This window comes from Sebastes umbrosus, chromosome 13 (assembly GCF_015220745.1).
Source record: "Sebastes umbrosus isolate fSebUmb1 chromosome 13, fSebUmb1.pri, whole genome shotgun sequence".
NCBI classification, from domain to species: domain Eukaryota; kingdom Metazoa; phylum Chordata; class Actinopteri; order Perciformes; family Sebastidae; genus Sebastes; species Sebastes umbrosus.
The window spans coordinates 18,989,838-19,015,814 of NC_051281.1; the positions used below are offsets into that span (position 1 = coordinate 18,989,838).

General features: G+C 41.7%; 1 protein-coding gene across 1 annotated transcript; it reads left to right on the plus strand.

The window, feature by feature from the left end:
• Positions 1–1,703: 1,703 nt before the first annotated feature.
• Positions 1,704–20,712, plus strand: LOC119499738 (cholecystokinin receptor). The gene is made up of 5 exons (XM_037788893.1): positions 1,704–1,854; positions 11,367–11,618; positions 14,461–14,722; positions 17,730–17,857; positions 19,637–20,712. The coding sequence occupies exons 1-5, from the start codon at positions 1,704–1,706 to the stop codon at positions 20,182–20,184; spliced, it is 1,341 nt and encodes a 446-aa protein (XP_037644821.1). The 3' UTR covers positions 20,185–20,712.
• Positions 20,713–25,977: the final 5,265 nt, after the last annotated feature.

Here is a 25,977-nt window from a genome sequence, read left to right on the forward strand (position 1 = left end):
CCATCTATTAGCTATACTCGCTTATAGGCTGGAGCCAACCACAGCTCACATTGGGAGAGAGGATGTTTACACCTTGGACAGGTCGCCAGGCTAACTAATAGAGACGGACAACTATTCACACACACATTCACATCTATCAATTAACCTATTACCTTTTTATAATGCCTTGACACTGTCATATTTATTCCTCTCTTTACTCAAATCTTGTTTCCGAATTCTCCCCAATCTCATTAATTTAAATTGCTCTGCAGTTTAACAATAGAACCAATGTTATTTTTGTCACTCTACAATTGCAGATATAAATCTTAAGGTATGTCACCATTAAGATATGACAAGATGACATTTTATCTGGATCAGGATGACATATGGCAGATAGTGGTGGGCTTGTCACTCAAAAAAAAAACAAGGCATTAACTTGTTAAACACAGTATTACTGTATACTTACTGCTTCCAGTTCATTTAACTCCTTAATTACTTTTAACCCCCCACAATGCAATCTGTCTCTTCTTACACCTTAAGAAATAAATGAACTCTCCTTGTAAATGATTTAATAATATTTACATCAATCAATAATTCCTAATATCCACACAGGGAAACTTTCACACAGGAAAAATTGTGAATCTCTTTTCATTTTATGGAATTTATATAGAGAAAAACAATACACCTTCCTCATCTGTAGTTGTTTAAAGGTCCCATATTATGCTCATTTTCAGGTTCATACTTGTATTTTGTGTTTCTACTAGGACATGTTCACATGCTGTAATGTTAAAAAAAAACTTTATTTTCCTCATACTGTCAGCCTGAATATGCCTGTATTTACCCTCTGTCTGAAACGCTCTGTTTTAGTGCATTTTGACAGAATTGCAACAGAATTGCATTGCTAGGCAACAGCTTGGGTCCATGTGTACTTCCTGTCAGCTGATGACATTCACATCCACTGCAACCAGGAAATAAACTGGGACACATTTAGTATGTTTACATTAAAAATTGTGTCAAGGGTCTAAATATTGTATATTCGTGACATCACGAATGGGCAGAAATCCTGACAGCTTGTTTCAAATGCAGAGTTTCTGAATACGGGCTGTATGTATTTCTGTTTTTCGATATTTTCACAGTATTTATAAAGGACTAAAGCCTGCTTTATAATAAAAAAACATGAAAATATGTCATAGGATAAGTCTGTATGAGTTGAAATAATATCTTAAATATGATATTTTTAAATCAATAATTTAATGTGCTCAGCACTTACGTGTGTCCACAAATTGACCAATGGCCGTTTTTTTGTTTTTTTGCTGTCTACCCCTCAGACACACATACACACACATACACACACACGCACACTATATGACAGTCTCCCACTCCACTGTGCGCTCACTCGCTCTCTCCACGCGCTTCATTTGGCACAGCAGCGCGCCACGCTCCTCCTCTCTCTCCTGGTGCGCGCCGGTCCTTGATTGATGCCAAGTGAGGGACACGTCTACAGCAAAGGTGGACAAATAAACGGAAAAAAAAAAGAAGTAAACTGCTGTTTTTTGTTTTGTTTTAGAGGTTTGAAAAGCGACAACTTGCCTCGGTTTTCAAGTGTGGAGGACTATGGATGCAGAGTCTAATTTACCACTTTAGAGGCTCCAACGAAAATTGACAAAAGGTGTCTGGATTGAACTTGTTTTTGTAACATTGAGACGCAATCGAATAAAAAAAACATGGATCTTTATGCGCGAAATGAGACATTTACGTCCCCAGAGTGCGTCGGAGCGCAGAGTGATGCGCTGCAGAACCGGAGCTTGGAGACCTCAAACATCACCTGCAGCAACGTGTCCACACTCCTCATACCTCAGCGTGTGGGGCACAAAGGTGAGACACACAGATTACTCCACATTATCACCTGGAGGTTCATTACAAAGTCTTTCTGCTTTGGAAAAGTGCTTTATGGACATGACTTAATTAGCCTACACTGTAAACAATGGCTGTTAATTTACAGCAGGATTTCAACAGTATTAACCTGTTATTGCTAAAAACAGTGCTTTACTGTTAATACAAAAGAAAACCTGTTAAATTACGCTCATAGGCCGTTTTTTAACTGAACTATAATGCTGATCAACTGTCTAAAGTATCATCAGTAACAGTTTCATGCAGTATTTTTTTAATTCTGGGACCTGATCTGCATATGTGAGGCTTGTACATTGTACATTATTGGAAAATCAGTGAATTAGCTCTGTTCTTCACTCACATGTTGTTCTGGTTTGCATTCTGTGCTTGTAGCCAGCTATAGACACACATTTTGGGAAAAGTATCAACAAGTCTATTATAGCCTTTTTCCTAACAAGTGCCTTTAATTGTATTTAGTGTGACTATTCCCATGTCTGTAACCTGCTAAGTCTATTCATCTAGGCAAAAAAATAATGTTTATTAAAATGTATGTAAAAAATACAACCTAAATAGTGCATTAAAACAAAACAGTAAGATAATGTAAACGACAGGTGAAAAACAGCTATATAATGTATCTTTAAACAGTAAATGAACTGTAAAACACTGTGAAATTAATAAAAAAACAACCAGTTCAAACTGTATTTTTCATTAACAGTACAAAGCTGTAAATTTCACTGACAGTATGATAATGTTAGTTTTACAGTAACATAAAGGCAACCCTGCTGCCAGTTCTTTACTGTTATTTTACTGGGAAATTCTTAACAGTGTGGAGGTTAATTACAAAGTCTTTCTGCTTTGGAAAGGTGCTATATGGACTTAAGTAGCCTACTTGCCTCCAGCTGGTAACCACAAGGAGACTGCAAGAAAATTAATTTGAGCTTTTAAAATTGGCTTCAGTATAATGTTAGGTTTGTTAATGAAGGTTATTGAGATAATGTTAGGCTGGAAGGGCAGATGATCTCTGACTTGGTTTTCACTCCCCTCAAATAAACCAAGAAGACTCTGCTTGGCTCATAATTAATTCAACTTTAAAAGGCAATTATAGTTCATTTAACATTTTAGTCATCAATCAATCTCAATTCACTGGGATTGGGATATAATGTCCTGATGTGGCACACTCTATTTTTCAAAGTAATGCTGTGTTGTTGGGTTCTATTTTCCTTTAAAGAGTACTTTAAGGGAAAATTGATAGAAATAAGATAAGTAACTCCAGCCTTAATGATGCCTGGAGTGAACATTCAGGTGTATACAGTGAAATAGGAATCAGAGAGAGAGAGAGAGAGAGAGAGAGTGTCACATGGATCAAATCCGGGCCACACAGGGGATTTATTCATCAAAAATGTCAGATGGCTTCATTTTGCCACATGTTCATGCTGCTGCTGCTGCTTCCTGCTGTTTTAATATTTAAAGGAACAGTGTGTAACATTTCAGGAGATCTATAGCAGTAATGGAATATGATATTCTTAACTATGTTTTCATTAGTCTATAATCAACTGAAACTAAGAATTGTGTTTTCGTTAGTTTAGAATGAGCCCTTCATATCTACATAGGGAGCGAGTCCTCTTCACGGAGTTCGCCATATTTCTACAGTAGCCCAGAACGGACAAATCAAACACTGGCTCTAGCGTTACCTGAATGGCACCGTAGTTCTCTACCGCTAACTGCGGTAACACTGTTCGTCTCCCTCGGCGGCTCACATTACCGCAGTCATTGAAAGGGAGGAGTGAACAGAAGGGTACTCAGTTGGTTGCAATCTGCAACCACACCACTAGATGTTGCCAAATCGTACACACTGTTCCTTAAATATATTTTTCTATATTATATATAATATAAACATTTCTAAGCATTTTAATCGAATTGCGTTTTGTAGGACTGACCCGAATGCTTCAAAGCTTCGACCGTTGCCATGGTATTCGACCTCCAAATCACTATTTGAATGCTTCGTTTTTATTTTTTTATATATAAGTATGTAATAATAATATATGAATCCATAAGGAATAAACCCACAACATAATTCATTATTATATCAATTATTATTACGTATGAAATGGGGGAGATGGAGACAGACAGACAGACAGACAGACAGACAGACAGACAGACTGAAGAACATGTCACCTTGCCGCGCCACGCTGCTCTGCGAAGCTTCAAATACCTTTGAATATTTCTCACTGAGCATGTTGTATGTTGTACAGATTGTAAATCCCTCTGAGGCAAATGTGTGATTTGCACCGACTATAATAATAAAAAGGACTTGACTTGAATTTGTGAACTAAAAAGAAAGTGCGTCATCACTCTCGCAATTTCCTCTCAGCCCTATCTCTGCCTGTTATTTTATCAATCAACACTTGCTATTTTCATCCCTTAAACGGCAGAGTTTCCATGCCTTGATGAGGTGTGTGCGTGTGTGTGTGTGGGCTACATGTGTGCGTAGAAGACACTACACAGATTGAGCACCTTCATTATGCAGCTGAGAGTGTTGACATTTCAACATCATAAGTGAGAGACAGAAGTTTCTTAACTGGAGGATTTCACTCCATTCCTATGTTTACCTCACATCTTCTACACCTGCCGGTGATGAGTCATTTGAGCACCCAGCCATGAGCATGACCCGTTACACTGAGCTAAATCAGGACGTTGAAAATTACAAACCCACTGAGGACACCTGTACAGATCAAGAGAAGTGCAGCAGCGTAGTTAAGTTGGAAGCTTAATCCATTTTTATGATGCGCTATTATGTTATTCCGCCCACATAGATTATCATTTCTCTTCAATTTGTTCATTTCGCTGCCTTGTTTCTCTCCATTTAGCGTCTTCCAACAGGACCGCGCTCTCATCTTCTAGAGAGAGAATAAATGAGGATGTCCGACCCTGTACAGCTGCTGTCACCATCATTACTCACTCCGTCACTCCAGAGTTTGATTACTTCTCCACCACGATCGGTCATCTCCTCCCATCTCCTCTCTCCGTCCATCACTCTGACGCTCTGTGTTTATGGAGCAGATTGAGTGGTGCAGACCAGGGATGTCAAAGCGTGTGCCATGGACCACTTATAGTCTTCCCACATATAGTCTGCAGGTTTTCGTACCAAAGGGCCGGCCAGTGACGCTCACAGACCGGCTACAGAGCAGCAGGCAGTGGCGAGGGAAGAGGCGAGGGAAAGAGATACCTGCTGAGACAACATGACCCTTTTGAACATTACTCTAATATCTGTAGTGATATCATTCCACTGTTTTGTTGCTGTAACTGAAAAAGCAGTTTGAGTAACGTAAATTTGGTCGAGCAATGTTTTATATTTACCTTCTCCCTTTGTTGATGATCCTGTTTGTCTTACTTCACTATGTGCTGTTAGAATAAACTATTTAAACCATGCAGTATCTTATAAAGTAAACAAACATAACATAAACAAGTAAATCAAAGTTGTATTTTCCGATAATATTGCAGTAGTGGTACGAGTTTGTTTTTTTGTCCAGTGCTTTAAGAGATGGTTTAAAGTCTAGACCCTCTGGCCTAGCATACTTTAACCGTTGCATACTGCATACTACTCAGGAAAGCAGTATGTACTGTATACTCTATACTGCGTTTGTCAGTAGTATATGTAGTAGGCAGTTTCGAATACACCCCCTGAGTTCTGCCCATCTACACACCTGCTCTGAATCAGCCTCGTTGGTTCTTCCCAACCAATCAGCTCCTTTCTTGTTCCTAGTGTTTTTCCCCATCCAATCAGCTCCCTGCCCATTCGCCTGCTCAATCACCTCATTCCTCTCACCTGAGCTTCTCCGCCCATCTCTCCACCTGCACTTCATCCTCTCGTCAGCTCAGTTTGTATTTAAGTCCTGGTTTTCAGTTCAGTCTCTGTTGGATCCTTGATTTTGTTGTGAGACGTTCTGCCTTGCCTTCACCGAGAATTGAAATTATTGTTATTAAAAGTAATGCAAGAGGGGTACCCCATGCGTCGGCCCCATGGGTTATTGATACCTCTGCATTTCAGTGTTGAAATACATCACTGCTTTGTGAGATATTCACCATGGATACTGGCATCCACCCCTGACACAGCCACCAAACGGTTAGCAAACACTCCTCAAAGTGAGGAAAATCCTTGCCCTTTGCTGGGAGGAAACGTATCGCTCAAACCCAAACACCTTTCAAAATGTTCTCACATTGGATGCAGTTCAGGTGTTGCAGACTCCCTAAGTGCTTCGTGGCACATGTTTTGACACCCAGTTATAGTGGCTTTAAAGGAAGCCTGTCATACTTTGTTGACTGCACAGTACACAGGTGGATAAATAGGTGAATATCCTTCATTGTTATCGAGGGTTCCTGGTTGATTGCAGTGCAATCCATCATACAACAATAGGGAGGCCATTACTTTGGAGGCGATGATGACGGCAACAGGAGGGGTTATCAGTCACTGCCAGGAATGAACCACCATTTTCAATTCCTGAACACAAAGCAGTTTATCCCTCACAAAAGGAATTTAGACAAAAAAAAAAAAAAGAACCCCCCCACTGCTTTTCATTTCCCTCTTCACTCCCACCACTTCTCTCAGCGCTCCATCTCTCCTGTTTGTGCATATTTCATTATCTCCATCGCTCACCCCCTCTCATCTCACTGCTTTGAGAGCTGAGGTGTTTAATACATTGCCCGCACTGTGTGCCAAGCGACCAGCATGTTGTTTTGTAGTCCGACCGCCGTGACCAGGGCTTTCCGCGGCCCGTGTGCTATAGTCTGTCAGTCAACAGAAAGTGGTTTGGTTCGGTGCCTCCATCAACCGTTCCGGGGTGCAGTTGGCTTAGTGACAAGGCTTAGATGACATTTACTATGCTGGATTAGCTACTAGCTGTGACATTTACCAATACCTCGGTCTTAGAAGAGCAGAGCCGGCTTTTCCCTGATAGGTGCAGTGACACGAGGGACCCGGGATAGAAAGTGACACACGCTGCATATGTATTAGAAAGAGAGGGGGGGGGGGGGGAGCAGTTCATATAGTCAATATAATGTCTGACATACTCAATGTGAGAAACAGATGAAACCTTAAATATTCATGGATGGAGTACGAACCCCATTATTAATTCATCCACTATTTCACCGCATATCTAATAATAGTCTCTGCCACTGCAGATAACTTTCCACTTGAATTATTTTATTGTTCTTGTTTGCAGGGAATCTGTTCACCAGCCTTTCACTTAAATTGCTGGTAAAAAAAACAGCAATGATACGTTTGAATCGCGGTTACACAACAGGTGGAAAAGTTTTAATGGACCTGCTCACTGTGCCGCTGGTCTGTAAACAGAGCAGACCGTGTGCCAGAGCCAATGGTCAGACACAGCGGATGGGCACCGCACACACACACACACACACACACACACACACATGAAACCAGCTCCCACACCTCCAGTGCTACGTGCTTCCCTTCTGTCATTTGGCTGTTTAAACAAAAAATAGTTCTCCAAATAATTAATGGAGCGGAGTGCATACTAAACATTGCCAAATGGGCAGTTGGTTGGTTTCTCTCATGATTTGATTTTTCCTATAAAGTTGTAGTAGTATAGTAGCTTCTGTGTTAAATAAAATTGTGTCTGTGCAGTATTTTACTGTAAGAGAACAACTCCATGATGCGTTTTCAGCTTAGTCTAGTTTCATTGTGGTGTGGTTCAGAGGTTTGGGCTGGCAGAAACAGCAGTGGGCAAAGTCATGTTAAAGCTGCAGGAACTTTGAGCAAATATAATAAAAAGCAATTTTTATAAAACTTGTCACTATATCCTGATAGTAGTTCATGTGACAGGTAATCTGTGAGAAAAAAGTATGTTCCTCTATGTCCTCCTGGTGCTCTTAATGACATTTGCAAGATTTCAACACGTCCGAACAAAAGCAACCAATCAGAGCCGAGCAATCTCTGGGCAGCTGTCAGTCACTGCTCGCGAAACCGGTGAACTCTGATACAACTGTTAAACTAAGCAGCGCTGATCAGAATCGAGATTCTGTTACTGTAATGCCTATTTCTCGCCTCAAATGTTTTCAGAAACATATTTCAGTGAAGTGTTCAGCTGTGAAATGAGAAAGGCTGTGTCCGAAATCACTCACTACTCACTATATAGTGGACTACTTAGTGAGTTCACCATCTGTTAGTGCTGTCCGAATGTAGAGTAAGAATTGTTATAGGCTACCCTTTGAATGTATCACAGACTTTTTCCCCAGCCAATCAGAGCCCTGCCCATTCCTCGGCCCAATCACCTCATTCCCCTCACCTGAGCTTCTCCACACATCTCTCCACCTGCACTTCATCCTCTCGTCAGATCAGTTTGTATTTAAGTTCTGGTTTTCAGTTCAGTCTCTGTTGGATCCTTGATTTTGTCGTGAGATGTTCTGCATTGCCTTCACCGGATATTGAATTAAAATTATTTCCTGTTGCCTGTAATCTCCTGCATTTGGGTCCACCTGCTTCGCTCTCATTGACAACCGCTTTACTCCTTCCGTTCTTACCTTTCAAATTAAAATCCTAGGCTGCATCACTGCTTAACAGGGGGAACCTAAATTCACTCAGAGCATTTCGCTAAGGGGCAACTCCACAAAATAGCCAAAAATATATGTAGGTATTTATTATGGATGGACCAGCAGACGTTGACCTGTCACGTTTTAATTGTGCGACAGCAGTGACGTCATTAACGGCGCTGTGAGAATGACCCGAGTCCGAAATGTTTTTTTACTTTTGCCGATGAGCTCACTATATTTATACATGTTGAAAACAGTCGAGCCAAAACCAAGCACCGCCCACCGGACGGAGCAGACAGTACCTATCTGTGCGGCACATTGGCCGTAGAGCATTGGTGAGCAAGGTGATTAATGTAAATGCTTCCTACACACATGAGCAAGAGCAGCTTTTGAAAACGCTGGCCTGAAGGAACTGGTAAATGTGCTGAAGGAGTTATCAGTGTTTTCCGCACAGCCAGCGAGCACACGGAAAAGCTAATTGACTTCGATTAGGCAGAGGCCAGTGTAACATATTTCATTATAGGCGAGAGAGGGAGATTGTTTCATCTCTCTTCTGTCTGCACATTTTCATTATGCTCATGCAGACGCATGTGCACAAACAAGCACAAAATTAAACACTTTGCTGCCATTTGCAAACCTGTTGTGGTAAAGAAATCCTGATGTTCTGTCAGCAGAACAACACCCACCATATTAGAGGTTACTGCTTTTTATTTCAGAAGTGTGTGAGACAGATGGTGTAGCCTCATGTTATTAGATGGGAAGACTATAAGTGTGTGTGCCACCAGATCCTACAAACGGCACCTTTAACGCTGCTTTTTGATAAACGCAGATTATGCACCCTAGCCAGCTGTGCACAATTCCTATATTTACATCCGGGGTGGATTACTTTAAATCAATATGAGTCAAGTTTATGGTTACTTTAAGCAGATGTGACACAGGCCAAGGAGAATATGGGTATTATGTTTTGTGTTTTTGTGATGTTCAGAGTCAGTGAGGTGTGATGGCCGTGGTCCTTGAATAATATCCTAATCAGATAGAAAGCATGAATCAATGATTGTGTAATTAACCTCTGATTCTTAACAAGTAAAACATTCAGATGGCCTGTGTTCAAAACACAACTCTTACTGTTGCACAAGCTGAATAGCTTCTTTTTTTTTTTAAAGGCATTTTGATAGAAATGTCATCAGATGTGAGTCACAGAGCTGTGCGGCTGGCTTTGCTGCTCTGTTGCTGTATTTCTTTGGAAGCTATCAAATTTTAATTGAGAGCAGAAGGAGAGGGAATGAACCAAAAAATAAAGCAAAACCGCAGAACATTCCTGAGATGGAAAAAGGGGTAAAGATCAAGGAGAGACGCCGCCTGAAATATGACAATTCACTTTTAAAAATAGCCTGATAGAAACGGGGGTAAAGTGAGTGAAAAGAAAAGATGGAGAGAGCTATACATATATATTTTGTTGGTGTTTTGTAGGGAGCAGAACCTCTCTAGATGTGTTGCAGATTTTTAGTCTATGGAATTTAGCAGTGCCTTCAAGGAACTGTTGGTGGTGTATTTTCAGGGGATTAAGGCTCGAGTGTGTCTGGTTGCACATGCCTCTGCAACTGTGCCAATGAAATTTGGGCTTATGCACGTGATGTGATTTGTGTCCTGTAGATGTGGTGCACATGGGTGCCTCTAATCCCCAGGATACAGTAGGTCTAAGTGTCTAAGCAGGGAGTGAGGTGAGAAAGCAGACAACATGGACTTTACAGGATATGATCCTGATATTAATGTTGGTACCCAGATTTGATACACAGCAGTTAATAAATTGGCAGCTCAGAGAGTGAAAGTCAAAATGATAATTGAGTTTGCCTATACAATTATGATGACAATATTATGATGATTGCATGATGATGAGTCAAACCTGGCAACACTGGTCGCAGCTATTTGGTGATTCGCCATGCAAGCAGTAACATTTATGCAACAACAACTATCAAAAACAAACCAAGCTAAACAGTTTCATTTTGTCCCAGGATGGGGACGGTAGAGATCTAGTTGGACAAGCGGGTGGAAGCATGTCAATTATGTAAATCTATTTCTTATTTCGTAATGTCATAATGACACAACATGCACCATTCGCCACCCGACTCCAACCAGACGGTGCAAGTACAATATAACACCTGAGTTGAAGAAAGCCCAACAAGACTCACCACAATCATCTTTTCTAATATTTTATTATATTTATTAATGAGGTGTAAACAGGTGTGATACATAGATTGTATATAAAGATGGACGACATGTCTCCACTTCCTCCCACTGTACAGAAGTGAAGCCAAAATAAATCTTGAGATTTTGATGTCATTTGGAGCAAGAGTCTGCCCAGTTGTGATCGGGCGGTGGAACCGCGGTATCGAGGTCCCGTCTTGTTAGCGAGAGAATCATAGCTGCCAATCATGACGTCTCATTCCCTCTTTATAGCATCATATAACTAGATAAAACCAAACTTATCAGAAAAATGCACACACTTGAACATACATCAGTGATAAGAACTGCCTAAAATGAAGGAAACCATCTTTGGGAAAAATTAATTTGATGTGTACTTTGACTTTTTAGTTTGGCCCATGTCTCATCTGCTAACATGGAGGGGGCGGGACTTATGACCTATACTGCAGCCAGCCACCAGGGGGCGATTAAGATATTTTGGCTTCACTTTTGGGCAGCTGTCATGTCGTCCATCTTTATATACAGTCTATGGTGTGATATCACAAAGAAGTGACCAGTGCAGTGAGTTTGTACCGGTATTCTTTTTTTTAGTACAATGCAGAGGTCGCACTATTGGCTCAAGGCAGTCAGGATCAATAAAGATAGCGTGATCGTATTGATGATCATGTAAAACAGAACTGGTGGTTCAGAAGAGCATACATGTTCACACTAACATTATCCTCTACTCCTGTCTTTCTCTGTACCAGATGAAGACCACACACTGCTAATCCTGCTCTACTCACTCATCTTCTTCCTGAGCGTGTTTGGCAACCTGCTGATCATCGTAGTGCTGACGGTCAATAAGCGCATGCGCACCGTGACCAACGCCTTCCTGCTGTCGCTCGCCGTCAGTGACCTGATGATGGCCATCTTCTGCATGCCCTTCACCCTCATCCCGAACATCCTCAAGGACTTCATCTTTGGAGCCGCCATGTGCAAGATAGTGTCCTATCTCATGGGTGAGAGAAGAGGGAATAGCGTGGCCATTTGCCATCATTCTGTACATTCAGTATAATAACATACCAGTGTCTTGAATCCCGTCCTTCACTCTGGTAGACGCTCTATAGTTCACTCTATAGTGAGCAGTAAATTGAGACTTTGGATACATGGGACATTACTTCTTTTTGTTCCAATCTTGCCATTGTTCTGATGGGCTTCTTCACATCCATTCAGATGCAGCTCCTGTATTGATTTATTTTACTTGTGAACCTAAATTGCAAGCACTCAGGAAGTTAACAAGTTCTCTGACCTCCTGTCCACCACTTAACAAAAGGTGGATTACCATTGAACAGCATCACAGACCATTTTCATTATATCCCCCATTTGTGGGAGGTTCATTTAAGTGAGTAAAGGGTAATTATCCTAGTTCCCATCAAGGGAAATATCCATGTGTCGATAGTCTGCCAGTTTCCAGTCTGTATGTTAAGCTAAGTTAACCTTCTGCTGTCTGTAGCTTCATATTGACTGTACAGACATGATAATGGTATTGACCTTCTCATCTAACTCTCTGCAAATAAGCATATTTCCTAAAATGTTCATTTAAGTAAAAGTCCTATAAGTAGTTGTAGCCAGACTGCTACCACTGTGGGTTCCCCCAGCACAAACACAGACATGCCAACTTGCTGTAACGTTTGACAGTCTTTAATAGATGGCTGCTCACACACTCTTTTAACACAGATTCAAACTTGCAATGTGCGCCTCGGGCTGCTCGGGTCCCTTGGCGCCCAAAGTCCAGCTGCTTCCACTTACAGGTCAACACGACTCTTTTCACGCTCTCCGGTCCACAGCACCGTCAGCCTACTTGGCCCACTCCTCTCTCCGTGTGTGTCTCAGCCAGCCCAGGTTCAGCACACTACTGCACTGACAGGGAGAGTGATTAGACAATGAGCGCCAGCGGTGTCAATCACTTCACCTGGCCCTGCTCTCATGAGCCTTCCCCACACCTCTCCCTCTCCTGCAGCTGAATACCAGCCATGCCCACCTCCACATACCCCCACCGTCCGACATAGGCCGAGGAGCCGGATAGCCAAGCACTCTTTTTCCACCATGCGATATCTCGACTCCCTCTCGGACAGCTTCTAGCTGATGTAAAGCACCGGGCGGTCTACTCCCTGTTCCTGCTGGGACAGCACGGCCCCCAGCCCCCTGTTCAAAGCATCAGTCTGCAGGGAAAACGGGAGAGAGGAATTTGGTGTGTGAAGAAGTGGCTCCCCACAGAGGGCATGTTTCACCCTCTCAAGCACCAGCTCACACTGCTCTGGACCGGATCTGAAGCACCTTTACGGGTGAGATCGGTCTGGGGGCTGGTCAGGTCCGCAAAGTTGGGAATGAAGCGCCAGTAGTATCCTGCCAGCCCCAAGAACTGCCTCACCTCTTTTTTGGTCTTGGGCCTCAGGCAGGCTGCAATCGCTGCTGTTTTAGCTACCTGAGGATGCCCAAGTGGTCCCCCAGATACCATACCTCCCTCCATCCAACTGCACCCTTCCTCGGGTTGGCAGTGAGCCCCGCCTGCCTCAGTGACTCGAGCAACGCGGCCATCCGCTGCATGTGTGCTCTGCCCAGCTGTTACTATGGATGATAACGTCATCCAAGTGGGGGGCAGCCCATGCAGCGTGCGGACGCAGCACCCGGTCCATGAGGTGCTAGAAGGTGGCTGGGGCACCAAACAACCCTAACAGAAGTGTAACAAATTGGTACAACCCGTATGGAGTGGAGAAGGACGTTTTTTCCTTAGATTCCAGAGACAAGGGAATCTGCCACTAGCCCTTGGTCAAATCCTGTCGTAAAAAAAACAAACAGTGCCTAACCGATCCAGGAGCTCGTCGACCTGGGGCATCGGGTAGGCATCAAACAGCGAAACGCCATTCACGTTGCGATAGTCCACACCGAACCAAATAGACCTTCTTGACCACAAGAAGGATGGGGCTACTCCAGGCACTGTTGGACTCTTCTATTACTGCCATCTCCAGCATTTATCTGTTACACTCATTTGAAATCACGCTGTCTTCGGACCAGCCCAGGTCCAGCACACTACTGCACTTAAAGGGAGAGTGATTAGACAATGAACGCCAACCAATCACCTCACCTGGCCCTGCTCTCATAAGCCTTCCCCACACCTCTCCCTCTCCTGCAGCTGAATACCAGCCATGCTCATCTCCACAGTAGTATAATGTAAAAATACTTTTACAAGTAAAAGTCTTGCCATCTGAGAAATTGAATAGAAAACGTGGATTAAATGAAGCACATGTCCTGTGAATGAAGGAGAGCCGTCATCTCGATGCACTGAGGAAAAAGTGGACAAACCCCGGGGAGAGGCTGCTGGCTGATTGTTCTTTGCTCTAAAGCTGCCCTCATTGGTACAGACACAACATAGTGCACCCCTGGGTCCTGACTCGCACACACACGCACACACACACCCACACTGCCTGTATGCTCGATTTTCTCGTCGAGGACATGGATAAGAGAGGTAATTTCCCGTCTTGCCCCGTCAGGAGGGAGATGGCAGATAACATCAGTGGCCTCGGCCAACATGATTTCTTCTACGAAGACTCAGATAATCATTCCCAGCTCCCGTCTCGCGCTATATTCATATGCAAGCACATCTCCGCAGAGCGCCACATTTTGTTCTCAGTTATGATTGCAGATATTACATGAACATGCATCAACAAACATGTTTTTGTTACTTTTTTTTATTACGGGTCCAAGCTCTATTCTGAGCATGGAGCGGTAATAACTTTTCATTCATCAAAAGAAAAGGTATGTTTGCTCACTTTTTAAATAATCTGTTTTGTTTTGCTACAGGAATATCAGTGAGCATATCCACATTTAGCCTGGTCGCCATAGCGATCGAGCGTTACAGCGCCATCTGTAACCCCCTGAAGTCCCGGGTGTGGCAGACCCGCTCCCACGCCTATCGGGTGATTGCTGCAACGTGGGTGCTAGCCTTCGTCATCATGATCCCCTATCCAATCATCAGTCACTTGGAGTCTTTTCAGCGTCCGGACAACACCACCGCTCACAAGTGTCGCCACAAGTGGCCCCTCGCAAAGGCGGAGCAGGCCTGGTGAGTGTTTGGGGTTTAGATGGTGTGTGTCTTTTTTAAAAAAAAAAAGTTTTACCTGCATCTATGTGAAAAAAATCATCATGGCTAATAACCATTGGCTATCATTAGCCACCATAAGCTACAGGTCATACCAGACCAAATAAGGTTATATATCAACAAACACTTTATATTGAATTGACAAATGGTGCATTTTATTGTTTAATTTTTGTTCCTTCAAAAGTTATAGTCTCAATTTAATAATACATATTTTTTTTCTGAATGTTAAGATTATTTAAAATTGTTTATCTTTTTTAGTTTTAACAAGTAACTACTTATAATATACTATTATTTAAAAGAGATCAGGAAAACATTGAGAAAACACATAGTAGCCTGTATCAGATAAGTTGAAGATGGCTCATTGAAACAATTTAGTTTTATTTCAGGCTTTTTCAAGTGAGACATGGGGAGATTTTGCATAACAGACAATAGAGTATAATAAAGGGATAGTTTGGGTGTTTTGAGGTGGGGTTGCATGAGGTACTTAAGTGTATTACTTACAGTAGATGGCGGTTGGCACGCCCCCAGCATCAAGAAACACACAGGAGCACCGGCACCGGAGCAAAGCAATACAGCGCTGTGGACGGAGATGGCAGCAAAACGTATTTTAGCCACTTGAAAGAAAGGCTCACCTATATCCATTTAAGTGTACGCTATATTTAAAATATTTTCCGACAGGGAACTGAACTGAAAGTGAAACGTATCTATACTGTTTTTGTCATCTGAGCCTGCTGGCGTTGGAGAGAGCATAGATGAGTTTCACTTTCAGTTCAGTTCCCCGTCATAAAGGAGAAAGAAAGGGCTGTTTGACGGCAAGATAAAGCGGTGAAAATATTCTACATATAGTGTACACTTCGGATATTGATTTTTTTAGGTGAGCCTTTCTTTTAGGTGAATAAAATACGTTTTTCTGCCCCGTCCAGAGCACTGTAATGCTTTGCTCCGGTATCGGTACTCCTGTTTGTTTCTCCAAGCTGGATGCGTGCCGACTATCAACTACTGTAAATAATAAAACTGACTATGGATAAGTACCTCATACAACCCCACTTCAAAACACCCAAACTATCACTTTAAGTATCCATACACTACGATGAATATTAAAATTTATAGGGATAGAAAAAAAATCCGTCTGAGCTCTTAGAGGCAGCATCGTTTGTCATTGATCCACTGTAGGACATAGAGGGCTACGTGTATAGACAGCCTACTCCCGGATTAATCTATACTGTACATTGAAGGTTGTTTTCACTCCCTAAACTGATCTGTTCAGGGATTTGTTTTGTATCAACAACCAAATTCAAGATAATTTAAACCTTAAAATAGTCGCATTACATGAAATTTGTACAGAAAGAGATCGAAATAGAATTATCTTCATGCAATGAAGGATTGGTTATGAATTAAAGTGAACGGATAACAAAATGCTGAACAGTCATCACTGTAATATTCATCCCACCGTGGTCCTATAAAACCATGCACTGCTCAGCACATCCCATCGACAGATTAAAAAGCACAAAATCAATGCAAGAACAAATAGAGATTAGTGAGCGCCTCCAAACCACACACATACACACACAGTTTCTTCAGTGTCCATATACCACAGTGTCTAAAGGCTTCAACTGGATCTGTTTCTTATTATTATAACATCTGGGTTTCCTTTTATAGCGACATACCAGCGTAATGAGAAAAGGATCAGTTCAAACACATTCGTTTAAAAATTCGACACTTGTGGATTTTTCTTCATGGAAAAGATAATGAAACACCTCGGTAGAGTGTTGGTAGATGTATACACTAGCTGTTTTTCCTTTTCCTTAAGCATCATCAGTTACATTTCCAGAGTAACCGAGCACACAACAGCACATAAAATGCAACTTAACATAAAACTTGCAGTCAGATCATCCATCTTGCTTGCCATCTGGACAATGTGCTGTTTTGTATCCAATAAACTTTGGATGACCTGCACCTGTTTTTTAGCAGCTCTCGCATTCTGTCTAGTTTTGTGTGGAAACATTAGGGCAGATGAGGAGAACAGACAGATGTATCCGGTTTTTTTTGTGTTTCGGACTTAAGATGGAACAGGCTTTGGGGTAATTTCAGTCAACTCTGTGCAGATCTGTGTGTATTTGTGCACAGTTGAAAGTTTTGTTTTTATATGTGTGTATTTTGGTGCTTTTGTGTTTGATTCTAAGTCTTTGTCTGACTTTAGGCTTGTTTATAAGTGTATAAATATGTGCATGTGCACCCATTGTGTGTCTTTAGTGTAAAACCATAAGATTTGAAATCACAGAAAAAAACGTAGTTTGTTTTTCTAATTAAAAATGTGAAAAACACAAAGGGTATTTTTTTTTCATACAGCTGTTATGAAGGTACTTCCAGAATCCCTGAAGACTTAATATCTTAAAAATATATTTTCTGAAATGTTTTTTGCTGCATTTTATGCCTTTATTAGAATGCAACGGTGGAGGGAGAGGCATAGCCTTCCAGGTTGTGGTTATTGATCGGCGTCCAGTAAAAAATAATTTAACCGATTTCCCAAGTTATAACCTTATTTCCTATCCAGGACACCATAATTTACATTTTGTACAACACAATAGAAATATAAGCATGCTATTTTGTATAAAAATCCCAAATATAAATATACATTTGTAATTTTGCTTCACATTGCACAAGCTGAGCAAGGACATATGTCATTTCTAGCTACCATTTTTGTTTTGAATTGGGAAGAACTTGCCACATGGGAAATAGGTTAAAAATCTCTGGATTCTGGAAATAATCTATATGATATCCTTTCTAATAACAGTCAATTTTGCCTTTTTTTCTGGAAAAGCAATTACAAAATCAATGCTTAGCTCCGTGACTCAAATGTCCAATCAGGTAATGGTAATACATTATCACATGAGAGGTATAAACTGGGGCTATATGAATGCCTGCATGCATAGACATTGGGATCTTTACCCGTCTCATCTGTCTCTTTTAGGTACAGTCTGCTGCTGCTCGTGCTGTTTGCGATCCCAGGGCTGGTGATGATTGTGGCCTATGGACTGATCTCCAGGGAACTTTATAGAGGCATCCAGTTTGAGATGGGCCACAAAAAGGACTCTACTGGTAAGGCCATGTACACTACATGTGGAAAATATCGAGGAAATAGTCGGGTTAATGAGGGCAAATTGGCTCACAGACAGCAGCCAAAGAATAATAGAATACTCAAAAGCTCAATTTTGCTTCGGTAAATAATTCTGGGACTGACTGAGCGGGTGGATGGGCTGTACATCGGCTGTACTGGCCTTTACAGCAGATACCCAGATGAAGAAATCCATTATGAGCTGACGTCAGCCTGTCATTAAAGTGGAAAAAACAGTAGTAAACAGAGTATTCAGAACGGTCTGAAGCCTGAGGTTTTTGCTCACAGGGATTACTTTTACGTCTTTATCTCATTATTTGAAACTTTGGCCACGTTTAATATGAACAGCCGAGATCGTAACATTATATACAGTATATGACAGAAAATAAGGAAAAGCGTTTTCAGAGGAAATACTGCTTGTCTGATTAAGCAGTATTCTATCTTTGTCATTTAATCACTTAATTATTGTGTCAAACAGCCCTGCATCACCACTGTTTATATCCCGTGTGAAATCAGAGACATGACATGTGAAATGTCCTTAAAACTGTGTCTCTTGATAAATATCATCGTGCTATCCAGCACCTCCCAGCAAGACTCTAATATTAGCGTTCCCTTTTTTTTTTTTTAATTCAAGTGAATGATGAGGAATTTTATTTTAATCCCAACGATCTCATTAGCGCCACAATCATTGTAATGTGTGCAGGTTAAGTGGAACATGACCTTTTGTGGGTATGTAAGTGTGTGTGTGGGATGATAGCAGCATGAAGAGTATTTGCCGGTGCTCCATTAGAGGATGGAATTGGCTGGCAGCTGCGGGCCTGGACATCACCATCTGTTTGGTCTCAGAGAGAAAGAGGTTGTCCAAAAAAAGAGATTGAGAGACAAAGAGCATGGGATAAAAAAAAAAACGTGAATAAAGGATAAAGAACTTGTAAAAAAAAACTCTTGGAAACTGTGTTTGATTTAATAATCCAGGGGTGGTTTACTGCTTTACTAGTTCCTCTTTGTGTTTGCTTGCCTGGGGGCTCTTAATGTACTTTAACTTTAATTACATTTTCACATTACAATGCACTTGCAAAACTGATGATTACTGTGGCTCAGCAAGAATTGCTAGTCACTCTTCTTTCCATTAAAGGCGGGCAGGCAGCATGTTTGAGTAGTACGGGGTGTAGGCTGGCCCTTAACAATGCCTACAAAGTACAGTAAAAGTATACAGTCTCACAAAATGGAGAAAGTGGAGCAGGTGGACCCAAATGCAGGAGATCACAGACGTCAGGAACTTGGCGAAATATTTTTAATTCAATCTCCCATGCAGGCAAGGCAAAACTCTCATAACAAAATCAAGGATTCAACAAAGACTGAACTGAAAACCAGGACTTAAATACAAACTGATCGGACGAGAGGATGAAGTGCAGGTGGAGAGATGGGCGGAGAAGCTCAGGTGAGGGGAATGAGGTGATTATAGGCTGAGGAATGGGCAGCGAGGTGATTGGCTGGGGAAAAACACTGGGAACAAGAAAGGAGCTGATTGGTTGAGAAGAACTAATGAAGCTGATTCAGAGCAATTGTGTAGATGGGCAAAGGAGGGAAAGCCAGTACAGAAACACAGGAGGAAAAACACAGTAGAGAAAACCCAAAACACAGAAAACAACTCAGTCCGGTCTACAAAAAGTCTGAAGGCATCTGGACACAGTGCCAGTCTGTAACAATACAATACATTTAATTCACTGTAATACTCTTTATTACTCTGCTCTCCCATACAGATGTAAAGAATGGACTGACCTCCACTGTGTCTAGTGGCAGCGATGATGGAGATGGTTGCTATGTTAATGTCGTCCCGCGGCCGCACTCGATGGAGATGTCTGCCATGGCTGCATCCACTAGGGCAATCAAGGCGGAAAGACCGCGCAGCAACACATCTGAGGCCAAGCTGGAGGCCAAGAAGCGAGTCATCCGCATGCTGGTGGTCATCGTTGTCCTATTCTTTCTCTGCTGGATGCCACTGTACTGTGCCAACACCTGGCGGGCTTTCGACGACCACTCTGCCACACGTGCCCTCTCAGGGACACCCATCGCTTTTATCCATTTGTTGTGCTACACCTCTGCCTGCGTCAACCCAATTATCTACTGCTTCATGAACACACGTTTCCGCAAAGCTCTGCTAACCACGTTCTCGTGCTGCGCCGCACCTTGCCATCGCCGCCGCCGCCACCGTCATGGGCTACGGGACAACGAGGAGGATGTTATGGCAATGGGAGCGTCCATGTCCAAGTTCAGTTACACCACAGTCAGCACCATGGGAACCTGCTGAGGCAGATGGATGCAGGCGTAATCCAGAAGAGACAGTTACTACGGCAACACAGCACCCCACATCCTTTGTATTTAGGCCAATTCTGTACTCTTAGGGACGGTAATGTGGAGTGGAAAAAACAGGCCGTATAATGTAGCAGTATAGAAGCTTCACCCATGACTGTGAGTAAAGTTATGTAGGGATAATTGAATGAAACCCAGTTACAGTGTAAATACCTCCATAGTTATACTGAAAAAAGCACATAAAAGCAGAATGTACAGTTATCTGTTGTCACAGTGGACCAAGGCAAATCGTTTGCTTAGATGTTTACGGCGGGGCATGTGTGTGTGTGTGTGTTTATAGTGGTGGGCTGTATGGTATGTGAGGGAGGCAGTTTAATAACTTTGTCATTGTGCAGCTATAAATATAGGAAGACCGTTTGCTACGTAATTTTTAAATTGTGTTTTATAATTTGCTGTCAGTTGTTTATCTGTGTTTATGATGGTAATGCAATTGCCTTGTGGAATAAGTGCCTGGTTTTAAATACTATTTGTCTACTGTTGATTTGTCTCATTCATCGCGGGCAGCATAATCACAGGCAAATTGTAACCTGAGGGGTTGTGGAAGTGGAGTTTAAAGACTCAAAAGATCTTCTAAACAGACTGAAAATCCTCCTCAGAAGAGAGGAAATTCCTCCTGATGGGACCTGATAAATGAGTGGGTTGTCAGTTCACAGAAAACACTCAAGTGGTATAAACAGCTTAGATGGGCAGTGGTGATGCCTTATGTTGTGGTTTTAAACTGTAATGCTAGCCACCATTGTGTTTTTGAGTTTTTGGAGACAGATTTTTCGGTGTATGCTGCAATGTTTGTTTGTTTTGTGTTCTTGCAGATGAATACAGTAGCAAATGTGAAAAGGTTGACTTTGAATTGGGCATTCAAAAATGAGCTTTGTGGAGAACATCTGGATAGGGATCTGGGTTATGTAAGAGACTATTTAACTGTTCCTACATTATTATTAGGGCTGTCAATCGCTTAAAATATATAATCTATATATATAGATATGCCCCAAACTGCATGTGATTATCATAAAGTTGGCATATCTGTAAAGGGGAGACTCGTGGGAACCCATTTTAATTCACATATCTTGAGGTCAGAGGTCATATGACTCCTTTGAAAATGGCCATGCCAGTTTTCCTCGCAAAAATTTAGCGCAGGTTTGGAACGTTATTTAACCTCCTTCGCGACAAGCTAGTATGACATGGTTGGTACCAATTGATTCTTCAGGTTTTCTAGTTTCATTAGTATCATCACTCTAGCTTTAAAAACTCGCTACAACCTCCGAAAGATCTATTGCATTAATGCGTTAAATGTCAGAAAGAGTGGAGCAGGTGGACCCAAAATGCAGGAGATAACAGGCCACAGGAACTTGGTGAAATAATTTTAATTCAATATCTGACACAGGCAAGGCAGAATTGAACATCTCACAACAAAATCAAGGATTTAACAAAGACTGAACTGAAAACCAGGACTTAAATACAAACTGAATCTGATGAGAGGATGAGGTGCGGAGAAGCTTAGTTGAGGGGAAGGAGGTGATTAGGCAGGGGAATGGGCAGGGAGCTGATTGGCTAGGGAAAAACACTGGGAACAAGAAAGGAGCTGATTGGTTGGGAAGAACTACATCATTACAATGTTAACCCATCCACGGCAACAGTAAACGCTCAGAGAAAGTGTGCAAGGATTGACTGAGGTGACGTAGTTTATAAAGACACACTAAGAAACACAAGGCTTTCATCCAGGAGACCGCTGCTTTAGGTTTCACTTTCAAGTTACAATCAGCTGTTTGTTTGTGTCCCGCATTCACAGCCTTTAGCTTCATTTTCACTTTACAAACATATATTTAAGCCCAACCATGTAGTATTTTCCTAAACCTAACTGTGGTTTTGTTGCCTAAACCTAAAGTGATGCCAAGGGGCAGTATGTGATGAGTTGGGATGAGAACGTGTTGAGATATAAGGACAAAAAATATAATAAACTTTGACGAAGTCACCAGGAATAAGCTTATAGCTTACACAAACAGTACTAATATGTTCTATTTGTTACCTTATACGTACCGTATTGCAGCATGAAAAGGTCATTTTCATAAACAATAACTTCACTGCAGCCTTACAGTATCTTTTAAAGGAGATAACAAGAGGATAAAGTAACTATATTATAAGTTCAGTGATTGTTCAGTGACTTGCGGTCCCTGTTGTGCTCACCTGCAGGCTACGAAATGGCAGCCAGGTTCCCGAGGTCTGTGTTTGTCAGGCCCTGTCTGGCGTGCCTGACTCTGGCTCCCCTTGCTCACCTCGCACTAATTATGTTACAACCTCAACCCTGCCAGGCTGAGCGGATGAGCATATTTCACTGAGTGCTCCAAAGCACAATGCTGTCAGCCTCTCGACTAATAGATGAATGGCCTGACTTTGTGAGCTTTTTTTTGTGTGGAAGATTCTAGATCGGCCTGCAGCTTTTGTGGTTTATTGTGTGCACCGCTCCCTTTGTGTTTAAAATATCAATCATAGTGAAGCCGGACTATGAAACTAAACTACAGTAAGACAGAGGATTTTATCAGCTGAAACCTCGATCTGTGTTACGGAAAATACAAACATTACCTTGGCCTTCCCCTTGTCCAAAGTGAGATCATGTGTGTGCTCAAATCGAAATGCCCGTCTGATCTCAAAATCCTGTTGTCAAAACGTTAAGAAAAGCATTTCCGAAGACATATCTTACAGTGAGTGAAGTTCTTTTGTAGTAAACAGCAGACTAGAGGTATTTATGCGTCTGCTAGTGGCATTGCGCAGATAGAAAAATACTGTAGCGCCGCCGTCTGTGTCGTTTTTTATGAGTGACACTTAGAACATGTTTTTTTTTTTTTTTTTTTCATGGTGAGCTGTGAGAGGCTGATTTCCCTGCGGTGTCATAGAGGCCGTTTGACGTTATGATTTGCTCCCCAATCCACCCCACCTCATTCAGTCGCCACAAACACACACATACACAAAGTACTCCAGTTTAAACTGGTTATTATGCACTTGCTCACAACCAATTACAGGCAGATGCTAGTAATTAGTTCTCTTCCTCCTTCACAAAATCAATACTGGCCATGAAATTAAAGCTCAATAAACAAATAACTGCAATGACAAATACGCAGTGGGTCGTGGTTGGATCGCTAATTGGCATATTCCACTTATGTATAAATAAATGTCATTGTGAATAGAGGTATTAAAGGTCAGCACCAAACAGCAGACAGACAAAGTGATTATTTGGTGAACATAGAGGAAAATCTAGCTGCTTAAAAGGCCTTTACACACCGAGAGCGTTTTCTTTTGTATGTGATTAATTTGCACGTTAATACTGTATATTATTTCCAAACTTTCGCACCGCAAATAAAGGCATCGACCTAATCACGTTGTGTGAAATGGTTTGAGTTGCACCTATATTTATGAAACAACAGGGGAGGGTCCGTGTTCCGAACCAACACGGCAAACTTTATTACTCCTTTCAACTTTGACAAAGGCAGCAGACCAGATCCACTCCTTCCGTTCTTTCCTTTCAAAATAAAAGCCCTAGACATATAATCATTTGCAGGCGAGTATTTCGCATTTACGTGTTGTTTATTCGTCATGCCCCCGGTGTGTAAAGTCCTTAAGACCCATATATTTTCCTCAGGAATTGGTGGAGACCAAAATTGAGTTAAAAGGACAGTGAATATTGGACTTAAAATTAATTTGGTGACCGCAAACATAACTCCGGATAAATGCATTTCTGCTGGATGTGTAGATAGGCAACTGTTTGCTAACATGTTAGCCATGAAAACTGCAGTGATAAAATGTCAAGCTTGTTCCAATGAACCCAAGAGGTCAACAAATCAATTATTGAAGCTTTGAGGTTAGAGTTGAAATACCAAAGAGATATTTCAAAAGCTGCATCTGCTATCTGCATAGACAGGACCAAGTGTAATTAAGAAAACGTTGGTTCTTTATAGTTCGTTCATCTAAATACACATTGTTCATACATACTTACCATGTCAATCTTGCAGAAGGTTGAGTGAGATAAACGAGACCTGTTAAGTTCAGGTAAGAGTACAAATATGCTAATTTAAATGTTTGCTATTATAAGTAATCAATCATGTTCAGACAAGACAATGAGGTAGGTGGCCTTTATAAACTCACATGCCCTCACTCATTCATGTGATTATTATGCCCCAGCTGCTCCTCTCCCATCCTCAAAGACTACACAACGCTGCCACTAGCTGTGTTGATTGATTTTTCCCACCTTGGTCTCCCCAATGTTCTAGTTCCATTACCATGCTTGACGATGGCATCTCATACCTTTAGTATTATGTGTGCCCATATCTCGGCGATATGTCTGTTGGGGCGCTTTATTGGATTCACTGCTGAAACTCTCACAGCTGCTTGGATTGCAGAGCAGAGCCCGTTCCTCCGAACAAAAGTGTAACCATTTGTTACAATAAATGTTCAGAGATTCTTTGACACAAGTGTCACGGACGAATGGTGCAGCTGTGCTCAGGGGGAGAGCTGCTAGTGGATGATAAGGACACTGTCCACAGGTGCTGCAGAGGGAGCCTCTGGGACACAGGTGTTGGCAGGGTTGTAATTGTTTAATGTGAGCAAAGCTGATATTTGAGGAGCAAAATTGCCTGACTGGGCTGCAAAGCCAGGTGCATTCATGACAAATCCGCTCAGCAGTGGTACAATGATAAAAAAAGAAGCTTGGTTATCTGAATTGTAAATAAAAACCCCTTGCCTGAATCCCCGGACAATGTAACTGAATTGTTGGTATTGCGATGGTTAGTGTTGATGTCAGCTTGCCATTTAGGAGAAGGTATATTTGAGTTAGTTACTTTTAAAGTAGGAGATCTATTATTATCTTTATCATAGAGATGTTCATTCTAATCCTACTTTGTCCCATTTATAGGTTGGATTAACCTGTTCAAATCCTCCATTTAATTAAATGTCAAAATACGTTGTCCATGTCCTCAAGAATGACAAATGGAAATGTTTTCAGATCTGACGTCCCTCTTGACAGGACAGCATTTGTCTGGGATTTCCAAAAACTGTTGGAATGTGAATCTGTTTTATGGCGTGACTATTATGGTTTCTTTAGGTTTAAGCACAAAAATGGTTAGGTTTAGGAAAATATCATGATTTGGGTCAAAATAACTACTTTGTTTAAAGGGACTGTTTGTAAGAATCAGAAATTGCTTGTTAACAGCGACACCTGTGGCCGTTAAGTCAATGAAAATCAGCGTCGTGCTTGTTCTCGCTCTACATAAACATGAACAAGCATTGCTCAAAACAGTGAGGCGACACACGTCAGCTAAAACCACAATATCACTCTATATTTCACCTGCTTGGCAGTAATGTTAGCTGACCAGACGACGGTCTCTCCATGAATTAATGCTGATCCTAGTGTTGGCTCTTCCTGCCTCAGCCACCTGACCGCGGCTGGAGAGAACAGGGAAGACACCGGAGTTTTGGTCGGAGACGATAACATTTCTCACAATGAATTAGGGGCTTTTTGGGACCCTAAGAGGTCTGGAGTCCCAGGACAGTTTCCAGCTTGGCCTGGCTGGTAATCCAGCCTTGCTCTTTTAATTACTCGTACACATTTACTTATATAACGAGAAGCTCATTTCTGGCACAACAAAGGTTTCATTGTCCCGTGAAAAGCACCAGAAAAAAAACACAATTCAGCCTTTTTTTTTTTTTTTTTTTTTTTACGCTTGTCACATCTTTGTTGTTGAGT